The sequence below is a fragment of the Cygnus olor genome, chromosome 5 (genome assembly GCF_009769625.2).
Source record: "Cygnus olor isolate bCygOlo1 chromosome 5, bCygOlo1.pri.v2, whole genome shotgun sequence".
In the NCBI taxonomy this organism is placed as follows: domain Eukaryota; kingdom Metazoa; phylum Chordata; class Aves; order Anseriformes; family Anatidae; genus Cygnus; species Cygnus olor.
This window is the reverse complement of record NC_049173.1, coordinates 37,910,152-37,925,896: the sequence shown is the minus strand read 5'-3', so window position 1 is coordinate 37,925,896 and position 15,745 is coordinate 37,910,152. Positions and strand designations below refer to the sequence as shown.

At 39.6% G+C, this 15,745-nt stretch overlaps 1 protein-coding gene across 8 annotated transcripts in view; it reads left to right on the top strand.

Annotated features, from left to right (window-relative positions):
* Positions 1-15,745, top strand: part of RAD51B (RAD51 paralog B) — a 378,738-nt gene that overhangs the window by 164,406 nt on the left and 198,587 nt on the right. For all 8 annotated transcript variants that reach the window (XM_040557572.1, XM_040557566.1, XM_040557568.1 and 5 more), the window contains exon 8: positions 6,777-6,873. In XM_040557572.1, the coding sequence (XP_040413506.1) occupies positions 6,777-6,873 (97 nt within the window). The remainder of the gene's footprint in view (positions 1-6,776; positions 6,874-15,745) is intronic.

Here is a 15,745-nt window from a genome sequence, read left to right as displayed (position 1 = left end):
CTCTCAGTACCGAGGCCTTGTCTTTGCCTTTTAGTCAGGCTAGCTGCTAGGCCTTTCTCTCTGAAAACATCCACCTGCTTCACTCCAATGCTCACATCTCCATTCCAGCCTCTCTCTCTGTTGTGTATAAATAACCTTTTATTTCAACTGGTTAGCAAAAATTGTTAAACACAGGCACTTGCCTGTTGTTTATTTTGTTCTTTCTTTGCTATTACGATTTTACTACAACATGTAAAATTACCTTTGAATAAATATTTTTGTTGTTTAGGCCTTGATTAAATACCAAAGGCAGTGTTTGGCTTTGAGCATATGAATTTCATTTGTTAAAAAGTTTTTTGCTTGTGATGGCTGGGCTCTGTAGAGTGCTTGGTGTTATCTTCATTCTTCCCCACAGAAATATGATGTGCTGGGGCTGGTGGCCAGCTCAACTTGGGAGTCCAGAATCCCTAATGGGAAGAGTAGGGGCTAGGTGTGAGGATTTGCTTTGGTTTGAGAAGATAAGGTGCTGTTGGATTTTCCTCTTGTATTTGGTTTGTATGAGTCAAAATGGTTTATGTTTTATGAGTGAAAATATATGCGTGTATTTAATCTCATATCATAGTAATAGTTGTGATGTAAATATGTTTGGTTTGGTCCTGGAGCTCAGAATTGTCTCAGTAGTGCAGAGGCTTTTCATCAGAGAAGTCTGCTCTCCTGGGGGATAAGCCCCTACCAAGCACCACTGCAGTAGCTAGTTTATAGTGCCCAGTAGCTGTGGGCACTTGAAACTCTCTCTTTAAAACTCTGATTTTGTTTAGAAGCTCTTAGTGTTGCAGTTTAGGCTTTGCCTCTTACTGCCTGTAATTCCCTGATTTCACTGAAAATGCTCGGTTTTATGAAAGTTTTCTTCCTTGTGAATATTAGGTACAAGTCCTGTTGAGCTTGTTAACAACTCTGCACAGCTTTTGTAGCAAATGGCTACTGATGCTGGAAAAAAAATCTCTCTGAAGAAACAGAAGTCAAAGAAAAAGCTAATTCAGTCTGTAGCCCAGTTGAAGATCACAAGTACCCTGCTCTTTGACGACAGTCTGGTAATTTAGGGTTCTTCCTCTGGACAGACTGCTGCCAGTCTCAGAGAGCTGTAGCAGGTTCCCAAGGAGAAGGCTGTGGTTCTCACTCATGCAGTTTGAAGCATGCTGCCCTCACCCCACTTTTCTCACTGTTCCCTTTTTCTGTTTCCAGGATTGCTGCCTGCCCCATCTGGCTTTGTGGTATTGCTTGGTGTGCTTTCCTTCCGCTAGTGCATACACAGTAGCCACTGTTGTTTTGACCCGTTGCTGAACGCCTCACCAAAAGCTCCGGGCTTCAGGGAAAGGGAGAGGTGCCTTCCAAAGGACTGGTGTGAAGAGTAGCTGGGGAGCAGTAAAATTTCCTTCCCTTCTCCTCCAGCATGCTGAGTCAGCATCTACCGAATGTCACTCTTACTTCGTGCTCTCTAGCGACGTTGCTTGAGTACAGTGAAAACCACAAATACATGGGCTAATAAGGGCAGAGTGTTCTTGTGCTTGCTTCTCCAACTCAATAGGAAGCCTTTAATAAGAGTTTTCCTAAATACCGTTGCTTGCGAAAAGGGGAATTCTGCTCTATTCTTTTAACAAACAGCCATTTCATGAGAGGTTGTTTTTTTTTCCTCCTCTCTCGGTACATTCCAGAAGACTTTATACCTTTGCTGGTTACTGATTGATAGTTCTGCACTGAGCTCCCTTTAATTTTGCAATAAACTAACAAGGAGACTGAGACCACAAGTTTACAGAAAATGACTTATTTACTCAACGGGATTTACAAGGACAACAAAGTCAGATTTAGTAGTTCCAGTGTGGTCCTAGGAAGGGCAGGAGGAGTACTTGAAAAATTGTACTGTATAAATAATCAAACAAAAAATAGTTTGCTTATTCTTCTGTGTGAAGCAGTCATATTTCAGTTCCTAGGCCAACTTTAGCCCAGGACCTGCAAGGGCTTTCAGCATATGCAAGAACTACACTATTCTCAACAAACATGGGTGCTGGAAACTTAGGTATCTTAAATAAGTGTTTTTATTTTTCTTTTGTGCCTCCAGAAAATTGGCATCTGCTAAAGTCACACCAGTGGAAGGAGATTCTCTGTTCACCATGACATGTAAAGTTTCAAGAGATTATAAAAATAAAGGTGTTGACTTCTGGATTAATCTTGGAATTAACAACTGTTTGTCTGAAACAAGAACACTATTTTCCTGGAGAAAATAGTGTTTCTATTCCTATAAAAATGAGGGAGATCATAAGAGGAGTCAGGAATTTTCTCAGGTGTCTAAAATTAGGAACTTGAAAGTGTGTTCCCCCTATTTCTTTGTGTTTCTCTCCAAGTTTTCTAAGTGTAAGGAAAAGTGTTCTTGCTATTTCTAATAGTTACAAGGGGTTACTTTACAATCTAAGGTTGGTATGCTGATTTTGGGACCGTAAACAAACTTTCTCATAAGATTGGGAAACTGTATCAGTCAATTGTGTGGTATTTTAAGTAACACTTTTTTTTTCCTATAAATCATACTGAAATTTGAATCTGAGTGAATTTCTACAGTGTAATTCTGTCAGAATTTGAAAGCTGAGAACTGATTTTTCACCAGCTTTACCAGCTGCAAGTGAATATGCTAAAAGGTGTAAGACAGTAGTTCACTGAATTCCACGGGAAACTGAGTGGGACAAGTTTTCAGTGTTACAGGGTTATATAGCTGACCTTTTGGTCTTTTTTCTTTTAGCAGTAGAGGGTGTTTTCCATTCATTTGCACAATCATGGGCTGAAGAAGCTTTATATTCTTCATTCATCACAGGCTAAAAACAGAAAGCAATAACAAAATCTCCTTACCTGTTGCACGTGTCAGGCCTCAGTTGTGCATAGAGAGGTATTATGTTTTTTTTGTGACTCTTAGTCCCATAGAAGTAATGAAAGTACCTCTGATAATGAAAATATTTTGTTCCATTAATGCTGAAAATAGGAGCTGCTATTAAAATACTATGTATTTTAATACGATAAAGTTGCTGCATGATATTTTAATGTTCTCAGTGTTGATTGTTCTGCTGAAAGAAAATAAACTCATGACTGGCATTGCACCTGTGGAATAAGTGGAAGCTATGCTTGGCTGGTAATAATGTCCAGTATCTGTCAAAAGGAACCACAACAGAGGCAACTTTTCCTTACCTACTTAGACTGTGGATTTGGCAGGTCTCCTGTACTAAACAGGGTAAATCTGATCTGTATTTCAATGGCAGATCTCCAAGGAAAAGTTGAGGAAGTGCTACCGCTAATTCAGTGCAAGGCACTCTTTCTAGTAAATCTGCTTGGACTTGTGACCCCAGACTGTTTCCAGGCACTGTTTAGCATTGAGAGGTGGTTTCTTTCAAGTGTGGCATCTAGCAGACCAAAGGAAAATATTCTAACCCTCACTCACCTAATGCTGGTTATTTGTAAGATAATGAGTTCCTAAGATCAGAACTGAGCACTGCGTGAGATTCAGCTGGTTCTCTCCGTGCACAAAGCACAGAATCACAGAATGGCTTGGGTTGGAAGGGACCTTTACAGACCCTCTAGTTCCAGCCCCCCTGCCATGGGCAGGGACACCTCCTGCTAGGCCAAAGCCCCATCCAGCCTGGCCTTGAACACCTCCAGGGATGGGGCATCCACAGCTTCTCTGGGCAACCTGCTCCAGTGCCTCATTGCCCTCTGAGTAAAGAATTTCCTCCTAACATCTGATCTAAATCTCCCCTCTTCTAGTTTAAAACTGTACTCATGAGGAAGACACACAGCTGTTTCACTCCTTATCTCCTTTGTTTACCTGTGCATTTTCTCCATATCACACTTGGGCTTAACAGTTTCCTCAAACACCTATTTATAATTCTCTGAATATGTTTCATTCCATTTCAAAGGATAGCCATATGTCCATTTCAAAGCAATGGAGTTTAAACACATCTTTCAGGTTGGTGAAGGAGACTTCGGATAAAAGCTAATATGTTCTTTAGATGTGATGCTGGGAAGCACATGGTAACAGCATTCAGGGCCTCAAAGTGAATGTAGGATTGGAGACTGATGAAAACACAGGACTTTGTTTGTGTGCCACTATTCACTGCCAAAGTATTGCCGACCAAAGTTTTACTCTGGGAAAAATGAAAGAAATCTTAGCAATTTCCAGTAAGGGGACGTAATTGGATTTTTGCACCTTTATTAAAAGATACATGTATTAGGAGGAGTTTTCTAAATCTGACTGCCTTGATATTTTTCTTTGGAGATGGAGGTGAGTAAAGGCCTGCTTTTCTCCTTTTGTTAGCAACCCATAGCTTGTGTTTGAGCCAGGGTTTGGAGCACTCTGCACACCTGCGGAGTGAGATTCAAACTGTATTATGCTAGGTGCACAGAAATGAATATTGGTTGATGATACAGGAATGCACAGCTGCACCCGATGGAAGAATTTTGGAGTAAATGAGGCTGCAGAAGTGTGACGAAATTTAACGCCACATTTAGTGCTTAGCTAACAGCCCCTTGATTTGTACTTATAGAAGTGAATCTCTCTGTAGGCTCTGCAGACTTGCAGAAATGAAGAATAATTTTCAGTAAATTCCAAAATAAGCATTCAGCACATGCATATGGCTTCATCTTAGAGGAAGTGTGCACGTTTTTTAACTGTACCTTTTTTAAGACACTTTCAAATGGCGTAACAAGGTGTCTGGACTTTGTTAGTGTTGAATGGATATTGAAGGACACATGGGAAGTTGAAGAGTAAGTTCAGAGATGTAGCTTGGGTTAAACATAAAGAGTGAAGAAAACTTACGCTCCTACAGCTATCAGGGCTGTGGAGATCCCAGCTGAAAATGAAGCCAAAAAATCTGAAAGATTAAAAAAAAAAAAGTTGAATTATTCTCCTTGTTCATTTTTATTTTTGAAGTGTGTAGAATGAGCTTCTTTTGAAGGAGAGCAACATAAAGTCCAAGTTGTTTAGGATTTGTTGTTGTCCTTTAAGGAAGATCCTTAAATATGGTATCGTTCCTTTACTATGTGGTGCATAAATAACATACATGGTGGCACAGTGTAAGATTATCTTGGCAAAGGCATAGGATGACTGCATTGCTTACAAAGCTTTTGACACATGTGAATAATGTGATCATTGCAAAAGTGTGCCAATGAAAACTTCATATCCCACCACTATGTACGTGCATATAAGTTTTTGTTAGCGTGTTCTTCTTCAGCATGTTTCTTAGTACCTGATCGGGGAAAGCTCTCAGTGTTGTGCCATATTGTTGTATCTTACGCCTGGTTGTCAGAATAGCCTCTAAGCTGTGGGTTTTGTGACACAGTGAAAATGAACAACTGCGAGCTGTTCAAAGGGAAAGGTCTTGGATCCCATTCCTGTTCACAAGCAGAGGTGAGCGGGCTGGCGTGAGTGGGGAGGAAGAGTTGTGGTCTTGGTAAGGCTGCAGACTCCATCACATCCTTGGTAGCTCATGTCATGCTGCCTGGCAGAGACATGACGCCACCACTGTGGTTATGACTCTATGATCTGATACAACTTATGTGGCATCTTGAATTAAAAAAAGAAAATAGCGTGTCATATCATACTACTTATTGCTAAAGAGCAGGAGGAAGCCATGATCAGAGGGAGGTAGGAGCAACGGAGGAAAGAGCAGAGAAATTTGTCTTCCTTTTAGCCATGGCAAGCTGTTAGTTTATTCCAGTAGCATCATGAAACCGTATCCATAGCATAGCATGCAGGATTCCAGTCTCCCTTCCTCCCATGTCAGATACAGCTGAAGACAGGCTGTTAAGTTCAAGGAGAACATGTCTGGAGTGGAGTATGTTCTAAGTAAAGTCTAAGGACTATCTTGGTTCTTCGAAGAAAACAACAACAAAAAAACCACATGCATGTTTCTGCAGAAATTGCAGAAACTGCAGTGGCTTAGAGATCCTCAAAGCATTAAGAGGTAATTGAGATTATATGCTTTTCTATCTATGGAATTGATAGTGTTTGCTTTAATGTTTTCTGTTATTAGAAAAGAAGTACATGTTCAAAAGTGCAAGGGACTGCTTTTCTCTTGCAAGCAAGACTTTTGTTCATGCCATCAGAGAATTATATGTTTTTGTAGCACTGTGTGGGTAGTACCAGCTGTTGCTGTTTGCCAGAATCTTGTGATCCTGAAGAACATTGGACTACCATCCTGTGTGCAGATAGCCCTGTGAAATGTAGTACTCCTATGCTTCAGATCAATGGGATAGTATCACTACCACACCTTTCTTCATGGCACTGTGTTTCAGCCAAAGAAAGGAAGCGTATAAACTGTATAGAAAATACTTGAAAAATACATTTACCATTTGCCTTTAAAATTCCAGAGTTTTGGTTTTACTTAAAATTGGTCCTTTGGCCTTATAGGTGACCTAAAAAATTCTCAAAATATTATTCTCTCACTAGGTGCTTTTTTAAGGAGCATCACATTGTTTGTTGGAGAATGTTCTTCAGGACAGTAGTTTGATATTTATCTATCAGAATATGTTGTTTGATATTTCATCTTTTTAACAATATCCCTTTTACTGCACGTTTTTGCAGTTCTCTTCTAGTTACTGCAGGTAGCTCAATATTTTCTGAGCTGAATTTGCTGAAGGTCAGAGTAGGGGGTTGCCCACACACTGTGCCTGTGGGATTCCAGTCCTTGCCTGGGCTGCTCTCTGCCTTCCTGTAGCTATAAAAATTCATTTCCCTTCCCCCTCTCCCTATCTGTTTGCAGGTTATCTTGACGAATCAGATTACCACATCACTGAGCAATGGCCTTGCGATCCCAGCAGACCTGGTGTCTCCAGCTGATGATTTGTTCTTGTCTGAAGGTAAGAGATCCCTTCTATCAGAACTGAAACTCTATACTGACACAAATCCACATTGTAACTTGCAGTCTTCTGTTGATGTACAGGGGTCCAGGAGAGTCAGGTTATCAAGCCAAAGATAAAACCATGAGGAGATGAAATTATTTTTCAATTTCTTTGAAAATTAATTAAAAAAAAAAAAAAGAAAAAAGAGTGTATTAACGAAAAGAAACTGACCCTTTCTAAGGGGTGGGAATGGATTTTCAAGCTGTGTTCATTTCTGTAATATGTTCCTTAGCAGTCTACTTTCATTTACACAGCATTATTATACTTTCATTCACAGAGCATTATTTTTCTCCTTCTGGAGCTGGGACTAGCTTAAATACACAGGCTAGGCCACAATTTTAATCTTATTTAGTGATTATTGGTGATTCCAAAAAGAAATAGCTGGTCATAAAGGAAGGAGAGCACATAATCACTCCTGTACCTTGCATTATATTTGTCCAGTTTTCAAGCACAGTGATTCAAACTGCAGCTGTCAATATTGCGTGAATGTAATATGAGCTTTTGTGTGATGCCATATACTACTTTACATCTTCATGTTTCTTTTGTTTCTGCAGAGAATTAGAGACAAGTATCACACAAACACACACACACATTTTGCGGGTAGTAGTGAGGATTTACTGTGCAAAGTATAAAAGATACTGAATCAAGGCTTGCAATGTAATACAATTTCAGCTTTTCCCACTTGAATAATCAGAGTGCCCTCAGAGACAGATATAGAGTTTTCTTATTTAGACTTAAATTCAACTATAGGCCAAAACGTATGATGATAAGTAATGCTCACCTTTCCTGCAAAGACATGATAAATGCATGGGGAATTTCTACTTTGTGTAATATGGTTATTTCCCCTCTTTCTCTCCTTGGTGAGCTTTCTGGTTCTGGTCAGCTTATCTTTGTTCTGGTTGATCAGAGCTGTCCTTAATGCAATGACTTAATGCAAGAACAGCTTGGTGGCAAAAACAATTAAGCAGTGGTAAAAATGACATTATTCTGCAACTCATTTCAACAGACAAGAGGAAGAGGTTGAATATGTATTAAACAGAATGTGAAAGAGCAGCAAATAACTCCAGTGTAATGTCTTGACACTGACTGATGTGTTCACTTCATAATTTTGTCAATAGGAGTGCTTGGGCAAAGCATGGTCCATTAAATCATTTTGAAACTGTGCTTCTGGCTTTTGTTGGCTCCATCCATTGACAAGACATCACTGAAGTTCGTTGCTTGAGTATCTCGCTCCCTACCTCTGTCAAAGAGTTGAAATTTGGTAACTATATTTGGAAGAGGAAGACATAATTTTTCATCTTTATGATTTCCTTCTTGGCATGAATATGTTACACATTGCCTCATTAAATACTCGAGATCATGGCAGTTGTGCTTTAATTTGTCCTCTGGAATTGCTGTGTATGAGCTTCCTCAGAAAAGGAGAGCATAGGTAACTCTGAAGTAGAAGTAATAACAAAATATATACTCAGCAACACATACTTTCTCTTGTGGTTAAAATATTTTGAAGAGCCTTTGGAAGAAGTTGTAATCCTTTGAAATTTGCCTGCAAATATCAGAAATGTGCAGCGCTGTGTATAAGCCATAGTTCTGAAATCGTGACTGTGTAAGAGATGGTATGATGATTTTCATAGCAATTACAGCTTATTAATGAAGGTACCATGTTGTTTCTGAACTCTCTACCACCATTATTTTTCAACTTTTAACCCAAAAATGAGTGCAAATGTGTTAGTTGCCTCTGTGTGTGTTGTTTACTTTGTTTTTCTCGTTCCTTGGTTTTAATTAAGCGTCTGAAGTGGTAAAACATGCCAGCACGGCACTTTTTAAAAATGGAAGTTGTTTGGCCTTCCAAGGCTGGACAAGAATGGCACAGCAGTGATGCAAGCTCCTTCAGTAATTCAAGTTTTATCAAGGGATTGCAAGGGTGTTCAACTTCTTTTCCTCCTCTCCCCTCCTTTCTGCTTCCATCAGCTAACAGAGGTGGTATTTACCAGCTGTGTTGTATAATGGGAGAGCACAGTACATCTCCATACCACGAGGTTTTTTCCTCCCATCTTTCTCATCCATAATGTGGTTGCTTCTGGATTGCCAGTTTGCTTCAGTTTTAACCCATGCTGTCTACCTATGAGAAAAAAAAAAAACGTAATTTCAAGTCCATTCAACATTTGTTCTCCATGTTTATAATGCTTTCAAAAGTGTGGCCAGTGTTTTTCTTTTTAACATTAGCGTGTTGACCTGTCCTGAGAAAATCCCCCCTAATTTATTTCATATTGACTATCAAACAGCCTGAGAGTAGTAATATGTTAATCTTCTGACAGTCTTGCATACTTTAAGATTCCATAATGAATTCATCTTCCAGGGTTGGAGTGACATTCATAGTATTTACTCCTGTTTTACAACTGTGCAGGAAAGAGTTGTTGGTGAGTAGTCCATGCACACAAAGAGAATATGTTGCAGTCAGGAATAGAAGCCAGATTCATGACTGGGTTCTTACCTCATTCTTGCTTTTCACTCATCACCAACTTAAGCTGAATTTGAACCAGTGACCTAGATGTGAAAGGACCCGTAACACGTTATTAGTCCTGTAAGCAAATCAGACCTCTTGGTTTGTATATGTCTAACATGTTGTTTTAAACCTATCTGAAACCAGTTCTGTCATTGTAAATGGCTTGCTAAAAGGGCGATCTTTCTTAGACAGAGACAGAAATAAAAATTTCAAACTGAATGTGTTGTTGGAAAGAAATGGAATGTTGTAGTGGCTTTTGTTTTTGCTTCTGATTGTGCTTTGGAAGAGTATTTCGTGGGCTATGTGTTAGATTAGGCAAGAAACCAAGGAAGCTGTTCACTTGATGTGTGACAAAGTTAATCTGATGAGCAAGCTGAAAGGACGTTGTCAAGCTGCTTCAGGCTCAAAGTTTGTCGTCTTTAAAATTCTATTGTAATACATGAAAACTTGCGTCCTAAAAACATGTTAGATTTTTACGAGAATAATAAAGCCTGGATAAAAGCAGCACAGATCGTAAAATCTCACCACTTACATAGCAACATAAGAGCTGCTGAACTGTGCTTGGTTTTACTCATTGCAGGAAAATGTTATGTCCAGCTAAATTCCCAGATCTGTGCATACATCTGCTTCAAGACAGAAAAAATGCTTACTTTGCTGCAAATAAATGTGGAATAAAATAGAAAAGTTTTTGTACCTATGGACTGAGTCCTGGCGTTCATTTGGCCTTTACATGTTTTCCAGATTATTATCCGAAGTTCAGTAAGACATATTTTTTTTCTTCAGCTCAAAAAGTCTCAGGCATGTAAGGTTGTCACCTCTCTAGAAGACAAACTCAGTTTTTATTTGTAGCCATACCATTCTTACATATCCTGTCATCATAGGGGACAGACTGGATGGAGCACAATGTGGATGCTGCTCTTTGCATTTCATGCTTGCTTTATGGAATAGCTTTTTAGCCATTTCAGTAAAAGACAAGTTTGAAAAGCCTCAAGGTTATTTGAAGTTGTTCAGAGATGGTCAGACCAGCCCACAACTAGGCTTCAAAATGTGGCCTAAAGAATTAAAACTTCATTATTTAAATGTATAACAATTACCCCTTACCCCCAAGTTAAAATAACCATCTCTTTAACAATTAGAGAGATTTAAGCTGCATTAGTCTAAAGGATTAAGCCATTATTTGTGGCTGTGACTGTACTATTTTTATTTCTGTAAAGTTCATGTGACTGGATTTTACCTAATGTAGAGGATCTTTAGAAATGAATTCTCAGACAGTTTGATTGCTAGCTGGGAGGCAAATTTTCTGTGTTTCCTAAGTGTTTTTCTTGGAAAAATCAGGTTGAGCAAAGTAACTCAAATTGTAAAGCGGTACAAAAGGATAGCACAGTGTGACCTACTTGAGGTCCCTCTAGTCCACCAGTGCCTGTCCTGTTAATACATCTGCCAGCTGCAAGCTTACGGTTCCTCTTGCAGGCATTGAAGACAAGCCCCATCTTTCTCAGAAAAAGGTCAGGAGAGTGTTGGCATGAACAAGAACAGAGTCCTCCTCCCAGCATGCACAAATGTAAGGCAAAAAGGGAAATTCTGTCTCAAGCTTCTTCAGCCTCAGCTAGCACTTTCAAATATTTATTTGGAAAAGTCAGAATTATTTTGTGTTTAAAATTGTCTGTAAACTTGTGCTAGCTCTGGGGAGGCCAGTTTTTGGTCTTCTGCCATTTGTGTTCATCAAGCAGTTTGTCATAGCACTGTATATTTTTAATGCACAATTTGAGCAATGAGTTTAGTCTGACCTTTTCATCTTTGTTGCTGTGATCCTGAGTTCTTTTAAGCTGTTGAGCAGAAATAGTCTTTTGTGTCATGGAGACTGAAGAAAACTAAGCTACCATAATATCGTCCACCCACAGGGTTTTCCTACTTCTGATCATGGGATTTTAGTCTAGGGGGCAGAAGGTTTGAAGCTGGAATGTTTGAATTCTATTCTTTGCTTTGCTCTTGCTCTGCCAGGTTGTGGTTGTAACATTTTACTCTTCAGGCCTTGGTTTACCAGTTTTAAATGATGTAGGGATATATTCTTTGCAACTTTTTTTTTGATGTATTTCAAGATATTCCCATTGGGAAAGTAATAAGTTGACCTGCTGTTCACCTCAGAGTAAGACCAGTTCTGTAGTTTATTACTTATCTCCTTTCAAATCCCTTTTTTCGGTCCTGGTGCTGAAAGGAGAGATAACACTGAAGGAATTACCACGAGAAGTGAGGGGCCCCCAAAAATAGGAGTCTGTTGTTTGGTTTTGTGTTTTTTTTTTTTTTTTTTATTGATTGATTTATGTGTACGCTTATGTTTAAGGTTGGACCTGCAACTGACTTAATAAAAATCAAAAAGAATATTCTGTGAGAACCCTAATATACCTGTTTTGTGGGAACTTTGAACTGACAAACAGAGCAGCTGTTAAACAAGTTTCTAAAATGCTTCCTCCTTGTAGTTTTACAGCTAATGCAGAATAATTCGTGTCTTAGTGAAGTGTTCCAGCATGATATGAATTTAAGTAAAAATGTCATAGCACTTTGACATGTTTTAAGCCTGTAATGTTTTAACTGCATGCTCTGTAGATGTATTATAGGCTGATTAACACAATTTTGCTTGGTAGGAGGTAGTTTGTCTTGGATCAATGAAACACTGGTGTTATTTAAAAAAACAACTACTTTAATGAAATGATAAAATTCCTAAATTAATATCCTATCTTTTTAATAAAAATCCACTCTGACTTTTTGAGACCCCAAAATTTGGGAATAGTTACTAAAAACATTTTTGTTATCATTATGGAATAATCTGGAGGTGGGGAGATTGCTCGGCCTGTTCATGAATCTTGAGTGTAATTTGTGGTATGGTGGGAGAAAGGTCTTTAAACTGTGACCCCTTATGTAGACCCTATGAAGGTTAGAGAGTTTTTAATGTGCAGAAAAAAGCTATGAGTACAAATAACACTAGTGGTATTGCCAGATAATAGTTGGAATTCACCTCTCAAATCTGTATCTATGCATACTGACGAGTATGTTACCACCACTGATGTGCTTGTGTGAACCCAGAGGACTAAACCACATCTCTGAAAAGGTAATAGAGTTCTCTGTTTTGTGGTTTATCTTGATATACCCACTCATCCCAAGGCCAAGTTACCCTCCCACGCAGGGACTGCAGAGCCCAGCGAGTCCATCAGCCATGGGGCTGTGCCTCCAGGTCCGAGCCCTGGGTATCCATGACTTTAGTGTAGGAGTTGATCGAGTTACTCAACTCATTGGTTCCAGTTCATGTGAGCTGTAATGGAACAGCTGGAGTTATTTTTTTTCCTAATTCTTTAATGTGCTGCTGGACTTCATGTCTCAGCTGTCTTTTAATAAACTACCTTGGCATAGACCCTGTGATCCCTGTCAACAATGCTGTGGGAAGCCTTTTGTTCAGGCTGTTCTCTGCCTTTGAGTTACTTCTCCAGCTTCAAAAATCTCCAGAAAAAGATTGTAAGGCTCACATACACTGAAAGGTGAGAAATAAACTCTTCATTTACCTGGTAGGAGTCAGGATATGATGTAGCACTTAAGGATAGGTGAGAAATTGGCAGCAAAAAGAAAGAGTCATGTTGATAAATCTCATTGATACATGTAAGAGAGAAAAAAGAGCCTGCTCGAAATAATGAGGTTTTATTCTTGTGCTTGGACTGTGTTCATGTTTCTGGTAACTGTGCTCCTCAGTGCTTCAGTGGAAGGAAAAAGTCCTAGTTGAGAATGCTTCAAGGAAGTGCACCATCATTATGGGGCCTGGGAGAAATGATATTAGCCATTAGGGGAAATGGTATTGTGATTGTTTCTGCATGATGCAGGGTTGCGGTGTATGGAGCAGTTAGATTTCACGATAACAGTGGTCATGTCAGCCTGTACTAATTTTGATGCTATATTTCAACAAGTGGGAAGTAGTGACATATAACATCCAGCCAAATTTTAACGGCTTTTTAATCAAAATATAAATCTCTCAGTAAAATGGTGTTACAGAGACTGTACATGTCTATGGAAGTTTCAAGCTGAATGACACATGTAATCGCTTGATCTAGACTACGAAAGGGTTGAAAACTGTCAGCAGGAGCATTCAAAGGACTCTATATATCAGTTTAAGAGAATCTCCGTTCCTTCTTTCCTAATTGTTGTGATGATAGAATACCAAGTTTTACTGCTTTGTTGTGGTTTCTTTCTGAAGATGTGATATGACTGACAATCATTAATCTACAATTTGTAATCCAAAAACCCTTCAGGTGTATTTGCTGGGAATCACTCATCTATATCATCAGAAGCATGATAACAGAAGTGCTTACAGTCATAGCTGAGTGGTTAGAAGCTAGCACCTCTTGGTTGCTTACCTCAGCTGAGACAGTGCCAGACTAAGTACGTAGCACCTTCCAACACAAAGTAAAATGGGTTTGCTTCAGAATTCTGTTTCCCAACACTAGTTTTTTCCTGTTTTCCTTTAACTGCAATAAATTGAGAGCCTGCACAGGTCAGCCACTGACTTTCATGGCATATAGCTGTAAAGCATTATAACAGGACTGCAATTTGTCATCTCTTTGTGCCCTAAAATGTTTTAAAATATTTCCCATTTTGTGCAGAATAGAAAAGATCAACTTGAATTTTCACTGTGGTCCTGCAAACCAATGGCTTAAATCAGGAACAGAAGATATGGTTTGGCTCTAGACTCATTCTGCAGCCCTGCATTGTACCCTAGTGTTGGTGGAACTGCTCCAAACAAACTTATCTTTCAAAATGCATTGTGAAAGTTATTCAAGGGTAGGTACAAGCTACACAGCACTGACCAGATGCACAGTGGTCAATTAAATTCTGCCCAATGCTGTTCTTAACTTACTGGATTCTCCTTAAATCTGTACAAACAGGCTGAGGCAAAATAAAATAAAAATTGAATCTTCGTTATGTAGTAGCAGTCGGTCCCATTTCTTGTGGAGTTTTACAGTACCAACAGTGGATCTCTCTTCTGGTGGGACTGGGAGAGATCTGACAGATTTCTGTATGTGGGGAAGCATCACTGTGAAGGACCCGCATTTGGCTTGCGGTGTTAGGTGAATCATATAGCTCACCTTCAGAACATGGACCATTTAGGAGTGACTCTGGGTTCAGATGTTATGCAGATCGGGAGGGCCAGGAAGAGAGGACAGAATGATTTCAAGGTCTGATGTCTATGTTCTGGTTGTAGTTCCAGCTGGGTTTCCTCTGGATTTACTGCAGGATGTTTGAAAAAGTGGCTCCTTGTTAATCTCAGGCAGCCTCCATGATTGATGACCTTAATGATTGACCTCCCTTAATCGTAAAAAGAGGACGTTGGTGTTTCTGCTTAATTTGTGTGTATTTCCTGCTTTATTATTGTAATAATGATTTATTGTCATAAATGATGGATGTTTTATAACCTATTAGCCTATTTTGGAGGTTGAAGCTGGGTGCTGTGGTATGTGAATGAACTTCTTCCCAGTGACGTTCTGCTGCTAAAAGGTTACATTCAAACCCAAACATAACATGATAATAAAACGACAGCATATGGTTGCTGTATGATCCCTTAATTTAATGAAAATAGGCAGCTTGAGTTCGAGCAGATTTAGCGTGCTCCACGTGGGGAAGTTCATCCAATCTGGATTCTGCTTGTCTCCTCAATCAATATACTAAGCAGTAAAAATAAAGGGGTGTTCAGAGAAGAGCAGTTCAAGTGATCATAATGCTGTACAGAAAGATGGGTGAAGAAATGGTAGAAATAGGAAACAGCAGATGCTACTACAGGATAAGCATCCATGATTCTTTGGGAGTAATCTGAACCATTTTGGTACCTGGCAGGGGAGCTGTTGTTTCAGGCTGGTGCAAGGACATGTAACAGAGTCTCATGGGCACATCTGAGTATCAAGAAGTAGTTTCTGAGCGTGAAATCTGTTAGGCCAGCTGTTCCCACATGGTTTCTGTTTGTGCCTCTGTTTCTGGTGGTGAACTCACTCCAGCCGAGCTTGCGACCCTAAATACTAACACATACAATCGAATCTCTGTCAGGCTTGTGACCCCACTCTGTGCTGCTGTGACCCTGCTGGAGGTTATGACCCCGGGTTTGGGAACTGCTGGGATAGCCTGCCAGATAGTCCTGCTGGGGAAGTGGTGATGTGCCCTATCCAGGCCAGGATCATCACAACAAATGCCTTCAGATCTCACAGTAATTTGTAGGCCCCTGCCACCAGTTGGGGAGTATAGCCTATTAGAGCTGACATGTCACTTTGGTACATCAGGAACATCTTGGAGATCAAA